This window comes from Anomaloglossus baeobatrachus, chromosome 5 (genome assembly GCF_048569485.1).
Source record: "Anomaloglossus baeobatrachus isolate aAnoBae1 chromosome 5, aAnoBae1.hap1, whole genome shotgun sequence".
Classification (NCBI taxonomy): domain Eukaryota; kingdom Metazoa; phylum Chordata; class Amphibia; order Anura; family Aromobatidae; genus Anomaloglossus; species Anomaloglossus baeobatrachus.
In genome coordinates this window covers 470,796,474-470,811,074 of record NC_134357.1, presented here as the reverse complement: position 1 = coordinate 470,811,074, position 14,601 = coordinate 470,796,474, and the positions used below count along the sequence as shown (strand labels likewise).

Below are 14,601 nucleotides of genomic sequence, written 5' to 3'. Positions count from 1 at the left end.
CGGTACTAAAACCTCTCTCAAGTTCCCATATAAATTTGAGATATTTATGTTGTTAATATCACTCAGTATGACCGCGTCCATCTGATTTCTCACATACTCCTTCCTTACGTTCAGCAATTTCCTCATTATTCCTTGTTTCATCTGCTCATACTGTATGGTCTGAAAAGAGCGTACACCATCTTTCTCTCAATTCTTCACATCTCATCCATCTAGGTTCAGTATCATACATCATGTTTTTTATGGAACAAATTCCTTTCTCCCTCCACTCTTTAAATAGTTTATTTTCCCTCCCCTGTGGAAAGTCTGGGAAGGCCCAAATATCCAGATACTTCGAGACATTCCAAGCCAGTCCAAACTTTTTCCTTACCGCTTTCCACGCCATCACCGTATCTCTACAAATCAGTGACTGCCTGATGTGTAGCGGTAAATTTGGTATGGAAGTGTGTAAAATTGAACTCAAAGCCCATGGCTTGCAAAATTCGGCCTCTAAGGTCCAATCAGAATATCTACCAGATTTTCTAATCCAGTCGATCACATGCCTCATGAGACATGCCAAATTATATCCTCTAATGTTTGGAAGTCTTATCCCCCCCGCGCTCCACTGCCAGCATTAATTTTTTGGCGCTAATCCTTGGTCTGTGTTCTCTCTACAGAAATTTAGAGAATGCCTTAGTCAATCTGTTCACATCTGTGTGTTTGAGAAGTAGTGGGATTGTCTGCATAGGATAGAGGAGTTTGGAGAAACTCATCATTTTTATTAGATGATTTCTTCCCAGAAGATTCAACGGTAGGTCAGCCCAGCCCTTCAGTTCTTGTTCAATTTTCTCAAATCAGAGGAGAGTAGTTCAACGAATACACCGACTTTGGATCCCTCCCCACCTGTACTCCCAGGTATCTTATTGTATGTTTAGCTATAAGCATGATACATAAAACTCTATTTCTTTGTCGCTCCATTGGGAGACCCAGACAATTGGTGTATAGCTATTGCCTCCGGAGGCCACACAAAGTATTACACTCAAAAGTGTAAGGCCCCTCCCCTTCTGGCTATACACCCCCAGTGGGATCACTGGCTCATCAGTTTTCATGCTTTGTGCAAGGAGGTCAGACATCCACACATAGCTCCACTGTTTAGTCAGCAGCAGCTGCTGACTATGTCGGATGGAAGAAAAGAGGGCCCATACAGGGCTCCCAGCATGCTCCCTTCTCACCCCACTTTATGTCGGAGGTGTTTGTTAAGGTTGAGGTACCCATTGCGGGTACGGAGGCTGGAGCCCACATGCTGATTCCTTCCCCATCCCTGTTACAGGGCTCTGGGCGAAGTGGGATTTTAACGGTCTCCAGGCACTGAGACCGTGCTCCATCTGCAGCCCCTGGAGAAGACGCTGGATATGGAGCGGAGTACATCAGGGACATGGCCCTGCTTCCTCAAGGTACTCTGTGTCCCCGTGCATTTCGCACGCACACCGCAGCATTGCTGGGTGTGTTAGTGCGCCGGGGACATCAGCGCTGCTGCGCTTGTGCCATTGTCTCACTTCAGCTTAGCTGAGTGGGCAGACTTATGTAGAACGGTCGCGCTGGCCGCTGGGACTGCGACGCGGCTGGGACTTGTGGTGCGCCGGGGACTTCCGCGCTGGCCGCGCTTTTACGGCGGCCGCGCTTATAAATCGAGTCCCCGGCTTTTGCGGCCTAGTTCGTTCGTTAACGCCCACAGGCCTGCCAGTCAGGGTAGGGGCGTGACGCTGCACATCACGGCAGCCCGGAGAGCTGGAGTATGTTTTGCATACTCCACCCCTCTCACTGTGTGCACTGTGAAACCGGATTCCCGCACTTTCTCAAGCACGCCCACGGCTTCCTTCTCTAACACAGGACGCCGGCAGCCATTATTGTCAGTTCTTTCTATAGCGATAAAACTGACAAGTGTGGGAACACCCTGACAGGGATTCTGAGGTTCACACAATCGCTGTGAGCAGGCGTTAATCAGCACTTGTGGTGCTAACCCCACTAGTGCCGAAGTGCATTGAGATATATGCTTTTACGCTATGCATTGCACTGTTTTGGTCGTACTTTTGTATATATCCTCCTTATTGTGCGGAGGAGATTACAGCATACTGTCTGTGGAAAACAGAGGTGCAGAAGCACATGTTTTCCATGCAGCCGGTACAGCAGGTACGGCTATATGGCCGGCAGGTTACATACACCCCCATTGTATGCAACTCAGCCGGAGTCTCTGCTAATGATCCAGAGGCTGGGGATGAAGTCTGCAGTGTTTACTGACAGATTTTCTGAGACTATGGCTGTGATACTAGAAGCCTTGCAGTCCAGACAAGTCTCTCACACCATGAGCACTGTTGAATCATTGATCCATGGTCCCCCTCAGTGTGAACAATTACAGCTCCGGGGGGGTCACGTGCATCCCAGAGTCACGGCTCTGACACGGACGACAGTCCCAGACAGCCTAAGCGGGCTCGCTGAGCGGCCCTCAGTTTCATCGCACTGGTCAGGGTCCCGCAGGTGGACTCTCTGGGTGCTGAAGCGGAGATAGCTGCTCAGGAGTCTTATCCTGAGACCGCTCTCAATCTCGGTACACCTGATGGGGACGCCATAGTGTATTATCTTATAGCGTCCATCAATAGAATGTTGGTCATTTCTCCCTCAGCTCCTCCTGTGAAGGAGCCAGCTGTACGGCAGGAGAAATTCTATTTCAGGTATCCCAAGCGTAAATTAGGTATTTTTCTGGACCACTCTGCCTTCAGAGAGATAGTCCAAAAACACCACGCTTATCCAGATAAGCGCTTCTCCAAGCGGCTTAGGATACACGTTATCCCTGCCCCTGACGTGGTCAAGGGCTGGACCCAGTGTCCCAAGGCACATCCTCCACTCTCCAGGCTTGTGGCTAGATCCATAATTGCAGTGGAAGATGGGGTTCCACTTACAGATGCCGCTGACAGACAGATGGATCTCTGGTCGAAATCCACCTATGAGGCTGTAGGCGCGCCGTTGGCTCCAGCATTCGCAGCCATAGAGGCACTCCAAGCCATTTCAGCTTGTCTTACACAGATGGACACAGTCACACGTACATCTGTACCGCAGGTGGCATCCTTAACCTCTCAAATGTTTGCATTTGCGTCTTACGCGATCACGCCTGTCCTACACTCTACGAGCCGTACGACAGAGGCGTCTGCTCACTCCGTGTTTTTACGCAGACCCTGGTCGTTAAGTGAATGGAAGGCAGATTTTGCTTCCAAAAAAGTACTTAACCAGTTTGTTTTTTTCTGCGGAACGCCTGTTTGGTGGGCGTTTGGATGAAATCATTAAACACTCCAAGGGTAAAGATTCATCCTTACCTCAGCCCAGACAAACAAACCCCAACAGAGCAGGGGTCCCCGCGTCCAAAAGGACTCAAAAAGATCAGAGGAGCTCAGATTCGTGGCGGGCTCAGTCACGCCCAAAACAGACAGTCTGAAAACCCGCTTCCAAGGCGGCTTCCTCAGGACTTGCAGCCTCCTCTCTTCGCATCCGCGCTCGGTAGCAGGCTCTCCCGCCTTGGCGATATTTAACTGCCATAGGTCAATGGCCGTTGGGGGAGAGACATTCTGTCTCACGGGTACAGGATAGAGTTTAGTTCGTCCTCCAACTCGATTCTTCAGAACTTCTCCACCTCCCGGCCGAGCCGTTGCGCTTCTGCAAACGATGGGCACTTTATAGGCAGAAGGAGTGGTGACTACGTTTCTCTTCAGGACCAAGGTCACGGTTTTTGCCCCAATTTATTTCGGGTGCCAAAAAAGGACGGGTCGTTCCGTCCCGTTCTGGATCTAAAACGGCTCACCAAGCTCGTGAGCACCAGGCGGTTCTGGATGGAATACTCCGCTCCGTCATCGCCTCAATGTCCCAAGGAGGTTTCCTAGCATCAATAGACAGGATGCTTATCTCCACGTGCAGATTGATCCAGAGCACCAGCGTTTCTGCGCTTCGTTATAGGAAACGAACACCTTCTGTTCGTAACTCTTCCTTCCTGCTGGCGACAGCCCCACGGGTCTTCGCCAAGTTCATGGCAGCAGTAGTGACAGTTCTGCACTCTCAAGGTCACTCTGTGATCCCGTATTTGGACGATTTCCTGGTCAAGGCACCCTCTTAGGGAACACTGCCCGTATGTTGCGCTGGAGACTCTCCAGAGTTTTGGGTGGATCATCAACTTTCAATGTCAGATCCGACCCTGACCCAATCGCTACCATATCTAGGCATGGAGTTTCATACTCTCTCAGCGATAGTGAAGCTTACGCTAAATCAACAGCGTTCACTACAGACAAGGCTACAATCTCTCCTTTAAGGACCAGTCGCACACATTGAGACGCCTCATGTACTTCCCAAGGTCCTTCCTACTCCCATCCTGGGTGGTAGTTACGACAGACGTGAGTCTATCAGGGTGGGGAGCAGTTTTTCTCCACCACAGGGCTCAAGGTACTTGGACTCAGAAATAATCCAACCTTCAGATCAATGTTCTGGAAAACAGAGCAGTGTATCTTGCTCGACTAGCCTTCCAGCAGTGGCTGGAAAGCAAGCAAATCCGAATTCAATCGGACAACTCCACAGCGGTGGCATACATTTACCACCAAGGAAGAACACGCAGCCGGCAAGCCTTCCAGGAAATCCGGCAGATTCTGACGTGGGTGGAAGGCACGGCATTCACCGTATCCTCAGTTCACATCCCAGGGGAAGACTGGGAAACAGACTTCCTCAGTCGCCAGGGTATGGACGCAGGCGTATGGTCTCCTCAAGATCTGTCGCCGCTGACAGATGCCGGACGTCGACCTAATGGCGTCACGGCACAACAACATCGTCCCGGCTTCATGGCACGGTCTCACAATCTTCGATCTCTGGCGGCGAACGCCTTAGTTCAGCATTGGTCGCAGTTCTAGCTACCTTATGGGTCACGCCGCTGGCATTGTTGCCCAGAGTGCTGCGCAAGTTCAGGCCCGACTGCCGCCGCGCCATCCTCTTCGCTCCATTGGCCGAGGATGACGTGGTACTCGAATCGGTGGTACCTCACGGTGGGCCAACCGGAGGCACTACCAGACCGATCAGACTTGCTGTCTCAAGGGCCATTTTTCCATTTTTCCAGTTGAATTCTGCGACCCTCAACCTGACGGTGTGGCATTGAGTCCTGGAGCCTTGCTTCTTCAGGATTATCTCAGGACGTGGTTGCCACCATGGGACAGACTAGGATACCAACGTCCGCCAAGATTGACCACAGGATGTGGAAGATATTCTTATCTGGGTACTCGGCTCAAGGGGTTTCTCCCAAGCCGGTTCCATCGTCTATGTTTCCTTCCTTCCTGCAATCTAGGTTGGAAAATGGGTTGTCGCTCAGCTCCCTCTCGGGACAAGTCTCAGCGCTATCTGTATTTTTTCAGAAACGCCTAGCACGACTTCCGCAGGTACGCACGTTCCTGCAGGGAGTTTGTCTTCTCAGCACTCCGTACAAGCGGCCGTTAGAGCCCTGGGATCTGAACAAGGTTCTAATTGCTCTTAAGAAGCCGCCTTTCGAGCCTAGGAAAGATTTTCCCTTTCCCACCTTTCACGGGAAGTGGCCTCTCTAGTACGGTCACGGCTCTTAGGAGAAGTTTTCGAGCTAGTAACGCTCTCATACAAATCTTACTTCCTGGTCCTTTACCAGGACAAGGTAGTTCTGCGCCCGATTCCGGGATTTCTCCATAAGGTGGTATCCCACTCTCATCTCAATCAAGATATCACCTCACCTTCTTTGTGTCCTCATCCAGTCCACCAACTTCAGAAAGATTTGCAGCTGTTGGATCTGGTGAGAGCACTCAGGTTCTACACGGATGCACTCTTGTCCTTGTCGCTGGTCGGCGTAAAGAGTCGCAAGCTTCCAGATCCACCCTGGCTCGGAGGATCGAGGAACCAATTCTTGAAACCTACAGTTCTACTGGGCTTCCGGTTCCTTCAGGGCTGAAGGCCCATTCTACCAGAGCCGTGGGTGCGTCCTGGGCATTACGGCACCAGGCTACGGCTCAGCAGGTGTGTCAGGCACCCACCTGGTCGAGTCTACTTACTTTTACCAGGCATTTTCAGATGCATACCTACGCTTCGGCAGACGCCAGCCTAGGTAGATAAGTCATTCAGGCGGCGGTTGGCCACCTGTAGGAGAGGGCCGTTTGACGGCCCTATCATGAGGTATTCTTTTACCCACCCAGGGATTGCTTTTGGACATCCCAATTGTCTGGGTCTCCCAATGGAGCGACAAAGAAGAAGGGAATTTTGTTTACTTACCGTAAATTCCTTTTCTTCTAGCTCCAATTGGGAGACCCAGCACCCGCCCTGTTTTCTCGGGGGTTTTTTCGGTTTTTTCGGGTACACATGTTGTTAATGTGGAATGGTTTCAGTTCTCCGATGTTCCTCGGATTGAATTGGTCCTTAAACCTGTTATTGGCTTTCCTCCTTCTTGCTTTGGCACTAAAACTGATGAGCCAGTGATCACACTGGGGGTGTATAGCCAGAAGGGGAGGGGCCTTACACTTTTGAGTGTAATACTTTGTGTGGCCTCCGGAGGCAATAGCTATACACCAATTGTCTGGGTCTCCCAATTGGAGCTAGAAGAAAAGGAATTTACGGTAAGTAAACAAAATTCCCTTCTTTCTTCTGCCTCCCTTTTTCCCTCCAAGAAGAGAATCTCACATTTGTTCTTATTAAGTCTAAACCCTGCCAATCTTCCAAACCGCTCAATTTGTTGCAAAACTCCATTCAATTTTATTTTAGGTTTGCTCACAAACAAAATTATGTCGTCGGCAAATAAAGCAGAGTATACCGATTTCCCTGCTATTTTAATTCCATCAAACCACTTTCCTTCATTCAAACGTCTAGCCAGTGGTTCAATTGCTAAGTTAAATAATAGAGATGACAACGGGCACCCTTGTCTGGTTCCCTTCATCAATGAAAATGTCTTTGAAAGAAATCCCGGGGTATTTACTCTTGCCTTGGGGTTCGTGTAGATGACCTGTACGAAATTCCTAAAAGCCCCTTGCAGTCCCATTCGATCTAGCACCAATTCCAGCTATGACCACCTCACATTGTCAAAAGCTTTCTCTGCATCTAAGGTGATCAAGGCTGGAGTCTTCCCCTTCCCCCCCTCCTTTCTTTGCTTTATAACATTTATTGCTAACATTACTTTTCTAATGTTTGTCACCACCGAGCGTCCCTTGACAAAACCTGCTTGGGGAGAATCTACAATGTCTGGTAACACCATTGCTAATCTATTCGCCATTAATTTAGCCAGAATTTTTAAATCTTGATTTATTAGTGAAATGGGCCTATAACTTGATGGGTCCTCTAAATTTTTACCTTCTTTTGGGATCAGGTTAATGTAAGCTGTATTTAAAGTATCTGAAATTCGTTCCCCTCCCAGAATTCTGTTAAATACCTCGGTTAATATAGGTGAAATTTGTTCCTTCATAATTTTATAAAAATTCCCAGTGTAACCATCTGGGCCTGGAGCTTTTGTCGTGTGTAACTCTCCTATGACTGCTAATACTTCTTCTTCCTCCGTCACTTCCCTGTTCAGGGCTTGTAAAGTTTCCTCTGTAAGCTTGGGCATTGTAGTACCCTCTAGCCACTCTCTCCCTTCTGTTCTATCACTTGTACCTTCTTCTTTATATAACCCCTCATAGAAATCTCCCAGAATATCGTTTATTTCCTTGGGGTTTGTCGTTATCTTCCCCACTGTATTCTTTAGTGCCATGATATGTGCCCTCTGTCGTCGTCCCCTTGCCAAATTAGCCAGTAGCTTCCCTGCCTTGTTCCCAAACCGATTCAGTTCTGCCTCTTGTTGGGTCCTATATATAAGCTCTTTCTTTTCTACCCAGTCCTCAAAACTTCTTTTCGCCTCCACCCATTTTATCTTAGCACCCTTAAATGGCTTCTCCAGAAAATTTGTGTATGCATCTTTCACCATCTGACTAGCTTCCTGAAATTTTACATGTGCCTGTTTCTTTGCCTTAGTCGTGTATCCTATTATTTTCCCTCTCAAAACGGCTTTTGCTGCTTCCCAATACAACATTGTCGCTTTTTCATGTTCCTTGTTTGTCATAGTGTATTCCACCCACCATTCTCACATGACTTTGTGGAAATTTTCATCTGATGCTAGGAATGTGGGGAAACGACATATAAAATCTTGTCCTCGCTGGACTTATCCACTATCGTGACCACTACTGGACTATGGTCCGAAATAACTATATTTGCTATATCTACCTCTTCCACCCTTCGCATCAAGTTCTCGCTTATTAACAGAAGGTCAATCCGTAACTACGAATCGTGTGGATGAGAATAGTGGGTAAACGCTCTTTCTTGTGGATGATGGACTCTCCAACAGTCGTGTAAGATCGTTGTGCGTAGTATTTTTCTAAGTGTCCCTTCCCCTCCCCTGTTGTCCTTTACTCCTGTGTTACGCCGGAGACACCACTGCGTTAAAGTCTCCTCCCACTATTTTATTGTGCTCCCCATACATTAAAATCTTGTTGGTAATATATTCAAAGAAAGGTCCTTGTTCAGCGTTCGGTGCATATATATTTTAAATACTAAAAATACCCTGGGTGCCCACAACTTAAAGTCATTTTAAAAAACAAGCAAGTTTGCGATTCTCAAGAACAGAGGAAATTTTACTCAGTTTACGCCTCCTTACTTGGTTATCAGCCACTGCTGCAGTCTATCAGAGGTGGCCGGATTAATAGGCAATAAGTACATACTTGTAAAGACTTCTATGAAGCAGGCCAGATCACTGCATCCAGCCACTTTCAGTTGGCAAAGCTGCCTGTTAGTAGCATGGAAGAGCGCATAGTTCAGTAGCGCAGCCATGTCACTCATCCAAATTGTCAAGCAATAAGAGCCCCCCACCCCTTGTAAGCGGAGGACCGGTCAGCTTCTGAACAGAAAACAGGAAAGAAGGGAATTTTGTTTACTTACCGTAAATTCCTTTTCTTCTAGCTCCAATTGGGAGACCCAGACAATTGGGTGTATAGGCTATGCCTCCGGAGGCATAGCCTATACACCCAATTGTCTGGGTCTCCCAATGGAGCGACAAAGAAAATCCCTTAGAAAACCATTGTGGTCGTAGGGTGGTGATCACCAGTTATCCTTTACCTGCACAAATCCTCGTCAAGGTCTGTATCACCATCCATTTGTGCTCAAAAGAACTTGATGAAGTCTCTAATATGTTCAAAAATATTTCTTTGAAAAATACCTTTAAAAAGAAAGAAAAAAATATAAATGATGGGGGGGCACATTGGAACCCTCCAAGACCGCACCGGAGGGCATGTCATGCTTCAACTTACCTCCACCTGCATTTTTAGATGCATCTTGAAATTAGACAGCAAGCTGAGGAATATGGCCAAGGAGAGTTCAAAAACATCGGGTACAGAGGACACCCCATTTTTTGATAAGGCTACACAGAGGTATTGCTTGATTGCATTGATGAACATTTCATGGGTCCTAAAGATGGGGCCGGCATTCTGCAATACTGACAGCAGGAGCTGGAGGGAGAGGATCTTAGAACGGAGCTCATGGGACCTGCAAAACAAAGAAAGTCACATGTGCGAACCTATAAAAAAAAAGATTATATAATATGTATGGTTCAAAATTATATACGACATATTTAGGGGACAAGTCAGATTCTATTGGCATTTGCACACATTTATGAAAAAGAACATTTAATGGAGGATGTCTTATGATGTGTACAGTTAGACACAGTATTGTTTGGGATTGAACACACAACCCTTCATATATTTAAAGCCTAAGTAAGAGCCCGCTATGTGACGTAGACTGCCTCCAATTTCAGGCTGATCGGGAGTTCACTTACTTAGGGTCTGGAGGTCCATCTCCCAGGGGCTTCATAGATAGTTTACAGAGTGAGCGAAATACTAAGAAAGCATCTTTTTGTAAGATGTGTGTAAATCTAGCACCAGAGTGTTGGCCGTGAAGGGAATCAGACTCCTGAAAAAAAAGAAAACAGATCAAATTACACTGGATCCGTGATCCAACGAAAACATGTTGTCTGCATATCACTCCATACACAAAAAGGGCCACCATACCAGATTATCCGTGGAAGACACAGACTGCCCGTCATCTGCTATTCCATTAGTGTGGAAATTCCCAGGTGGTGGGAGATCGGCGGTTTCAGAGTCACTAGGAACACTGTCTGTAACTTTCTCTTGAGGCTCTGAGGAAGGAAATTATAGAAGATCAGACAAGCTACAATGTCAGCAGTTTCAGTCATTTGTATAACATTCATCCACTCTAAAATGTCACCTTCACTACAGCAAATCCCCATGTTTCTGATGCTGCATAATTAATGAAAAAACATTGAAGGAAAAATTAGTAAGGATCCTCCTACCTTGAGCATCAGGTTCATTTGGCGGTTCCAGTGCTCTGTCGACCTGTACTGGCAGCTCATGGGCAGCATCCACCTGTGCTGGCACCTCCTGCGTCCCTTCCACCGATGCTGCTATCTCGTCTGCGATGTCCTTCTCCGCTGGCAGCTCCCGCACAGCTTCTACCTGAGCTGGCATCTCCTGTACAACTGCCATCTGTGATGGTACCTCCAGTGCCCCGTGTACCGGTGCTGGTGGCTCCTTAAGCACTAGATTAGAGAAAACCACATGGTAATAGCAACTCTTAATGTACTTCTTGTGCAATATATATTCCTAGTTACACTCGCGTAAAGCCAAACCTGATGGAGCACAAGAGGCGCAAAATTCATTTAGATGGCACACCACTTAATGAATTTGGTGCCTCTTCTGAGTGGTGCATGTCTCTACGTGCCAAGCTAGAAATGCAACTCAAGGAGGATTTCTGCAATGCCAAACGCCTTTAGTTTTGACGATCTGAGCAGGTAGCGCCACGCCCCGTCCTGCCTAGTTCCCAGTTCCGCCCATTCCAGCTAATTCTAATGTGGCATGAAGATACAAAAAGCCTTAAAATGTTTGTGCAATTTCACATTGCACAATTTTATTTTTTTTTACTTTTTAAATGATTTTAAGCAACTTTTTTAGCATAAAAGCTTTGATTAAATGACCCCAATGGGACCCCTTGTTTTTATTGGATTTATCCTTCCTCTACCATCTCTGACCTGTACTACTGGGTGCCTTAGTGCGCTGTCTTTGGGGTCTACCAAATTACGTCAGTATTAAAATTCTTGTTTTCTACGATGTACTGGCCTCATAATGCTTCTACGTATCATTCTGAGCGCTTGACCAGCTGCAACTAGGAGGTTCCTCCGATAAACTCTGTTCTGGCTATAATGGAACATGCTCTGCTCACCTTCGTCTTCTCTTTGATGGCTACCATTGGAGACACTGCCACTCGTAGGTGTTGGTGGTGCACTCTGAGGATAGCTACCTCTTCTGAATACAGTAGCTGGAGAGCCTATTAATTTGTGAGCTGCAGGAGAATAAAGCTTCTGTTTTGTATAGTCTTTATGTTCATGGACCTATAAGAATACAGAAAATACATCAGTAACAGAGAAGGAACAATCACCTTCATGTGAATCTACGCAACACTTGTGAGGAGCACTGGACCTACATGGGTCACTATGTAGGTCCAACGGTAAGAGGCTCTAGCTGTGGCGTTAGTATTGAGAATCAGGTAATACTACACTACGCAAACAAAGTTTTTCATTGATACTATTTTTGATAAACTCCGGAATCACGTTAAGCTCTTACTGCCTGAGTTTCCATGCGGGTGAAGATGACATTCAGCATCTGAGTTAACGTGGCCTTGGCAGTGGTCTGGTTCACCAGGTTTTTGCTGGCAAGGTATATGTTGTAACATGTTCGCACTGTCTGCAGGACGGTGGCCTCATGGATCTCAACGTACGGAGAGGTGACGACAGTTAGGAGAGCCTGGACAAAAAAAAAAAATAATAAATCAGTGATTGTTATGAAATGCAATGTTTTTAAAGGGGTTGTCCAGGCCTGTGAATCCTCGTGTTGCGTACAGTTTGCGGTGTCAGAATTCTTCGGTGTTTGGTGGTCATGTGACCACAAGTATCAGATATCCATATTCCTCCAACATTACGACTGTGAGTGAGGCGACACACGTCTAGTTGGAATGTGGCTGGAGGTATGCTTATTGCATACTTATGGTTAGATGACAAAAGAACAATCAAAGTTCAGCTCACCCCTTTAGAAGGTATACGGAGTCCTCCTGCTGCTCGGAAAGGCAGGTACCGTCACCTGTATGACCTTATGGTTACATGACCCCCAGGTCCCTTAGTCGGTAGAAGAGAATCCTGACCGTGTCAAACTAATAGACAACCCTTTTAAGATAGTCCCAACTTGTTTACAAGCACATGAGTGGACTTCACTGTGGTGCATTGTTCAGTCACAGTGGGGATGGGGGTGTAATGTAACAAAATAATTAACACAAAAAAAAAAAAAAATATAAAAAAAAAGAACAAAATCTAGTTCTGGATTTCTTTCTACGAAAAGGATTCTGAGACAAAAGAAAAAAAAAAAAAAAAAAGACAGCTGTAATATGATAGGAAGCCCCCATTTTCTTTTAGACAAGCTGTAAGTCTCACCTTAATGATCTGGAGCTGCACCCCCTCATCTGTCTGAGGGCCCTGGAAACAATTGCAGATGGTGTCCACTATGCGATCAATGAGGCGTTTCCCAGCAATGCCTTTATCTGGAGCGTTGCCAGTTATATGACCATAAGCAATTAGTTTCTACAAGATAGGAAAATAGCATAATCGGCAAACAACAACGTGGAGCGCTATGAACGTACAGTAGAAAAATGCTCAGAGACAGATATACACACAACGAAAAAGCATCTATTCCATAGCTAGTCTAATATTGAGGTGTTAAAGAGAAGGTGCCGTGTTTTTTTAAATTTTTGTATTAATAGTGATTATGGAATCAATTATTTTTAATACAAAATTAAATTGTTTATTTAATTCTATTTTTACTTAAACACTGGGGGCTGCCATATTGGATTTGCTGTGTGTAACGACAGTTACTCACCTCAAATACAACAGTCCCTATTTATAAGGGATAGTAGTCGGGGTCCAACACCATCTCTTACACTGTAGCTGCTCCCTGCTGTGACCTGGACACGCCCCCTGGGATGTCCAGATCACAGCTCTGGGAGGAGACTGGCGCCATCTCTCTGGAGGACACAGCGCCTACGGTGTGGCTGTGTGCTCTGTCCCCCTGAGCACAGTGGCGGTGATCTGCGGCTCATCCTAGGGTTGTGCTGTGGAAGTCGCCCTGCGATCACCGCAGCCCCCCCCTTGAGTGATCGCCTCGGGCCTCCGACCCCCCCCCTTGAGTGATCGCCTCGGGCCTCCGACCCCCCCCTTGAGTGATCGCCTCGGGCCTCCGACCCCCCCCTTGAGTGATCGCCTCGGGCCTCCGACCCCCCCCTTGAGTGATCGCCTCGGGCCTCCGACCCCCCCTTGAGTGATCGCCTCGGGCCTCCGACCCCCCCCTTGAGTGATCGCCTCGGGCCTCCGACCCCCCCCTTGAGTGATCGCCTCGGGCCTCCGATCACTACTTGAGTGATCGCCTCGGGCCTCCGATCATTACTTGAGTGATCGCCTCACTGCTCTGATCGCTATCAGGAGGAACAGCCGAGACACCAGGCTGACTGGAGAGGCTGCCAGGTACGAGGTCTGAGGTGAGTGCATGCGTCTGGGAGCGGTGATCGTGCCGTGACTTCTGTAGTGCAGTGCCAGGCTCATGCTCAGGCTGCAGATCACTCCTCCTCGCCGCATGTTACTTCGGACCTCTGCTCTCAGCAGCTTCTCTTGTCAGCCTAGTGTCTAGGTAGTTCCTCCTCGCAGCGCTCAGAGCACAGTATAAAGGGGCACAAGAATATGGGGGCAGAGTATATAGGGCATAGTATACAATGGGGCACAGTAAATAGTGGAGCACTATGCCAGCTGTCCTTGGTGACACTTTTGACATACAGTGGGGGAAAAAAAAGTATTTAGTCAGCCACCAATTGTGCAAGTTCTCCCACTTAAAAAGATGAGAAAGGCCTGTAATTCACATCATAGGTAGACAACAACAATGAGAGACAAAATGAGAAAACAAATTCAGAAAATCACCTTGTCCGATTTGGCAAGATTTTTTTGCAAAATATGGTGGTAAATAAGTATTTAGTCATCTAAAAACATGCAAGATTTCTGGCTCTCATAGACCTGTAACTTCTTCTTTAAGAGGCTCCTCTGTCCTCCACTCATTACCTGTAGTAATGGCACCTGTTTGAAGTTGTTATCAGTATAAAAGACACCTGTCCACAACCTCAAACAGTCACACTTCAAACTCCCCTATGGTGAAGACCAAAGAACTGTGGAAGGACACCAGAAACAAAATTGTATCCCTGCATCAGGCTGGGGAAGACTGAATCTGCAATAGGCAAGCAGGTTGGTGTGATGAAATCAACTGTGGGAGTAATAGTAAGAAAATGGAAGACATACAAGACCACTGAATCTCCCTCGATCTGGGGCTCCACGCAAGATTCCACCCCATGGGGGTCAAAATGATCACAAGGATGAGCAAAATTCCCAGAACCACAAGGGGGACCTAGTGA

The 14,601-nt window shown here is 47.2% G+C and overlaps 1 protein-coding gene across 1 annotated transcript in view; it reads right to left on the bottom strand.

The window, feature by feature from the left end:
• Window positions 1-14,601, bottom strand: part of ARFGEF2 (ARF guanine nucleotide exchange factor 2) — a 179,760-nt gene that overhangs the window by 134,534 nt on the left and 30,625 nt on the right. Inside the window, exons 4-11 of the mRNA XM_075350644.1 lie at window positions 12,587-12,733; window positions 11,727-11,906; window positions 11,326-11,494; window positions 10,400-10,645; window positions 10,098-10,225; window positions 9,866-9,999; window positions 9,342-9,576; window positions 9,151-9,250 (exon numbers count right to left, since the gene is read on the bottom strand). Coding sequence (XP_075206759.1) covers window positions 9,151-9,250; window positions 9,342-9,576; window positions 9,866-9,999; window positions 10,098-10,225; window positions 10,400-10,645; window positions 11,326-11,494; window positions 11,727-11,906; window positions 12,587-12,733 — 1,339 coding nt within the window. The remainder of the gene's footprint in view (window positions 1-9,150; window positions 9,251-9,341; window positions 9,577-9,865; window positions 10,000-10,097; window positions 10,226-10,399; window positions 10,646-11,325; window positions 11,495-11,726; window positions 11,907-12,586; window positions 12,734-14,601) is intronic.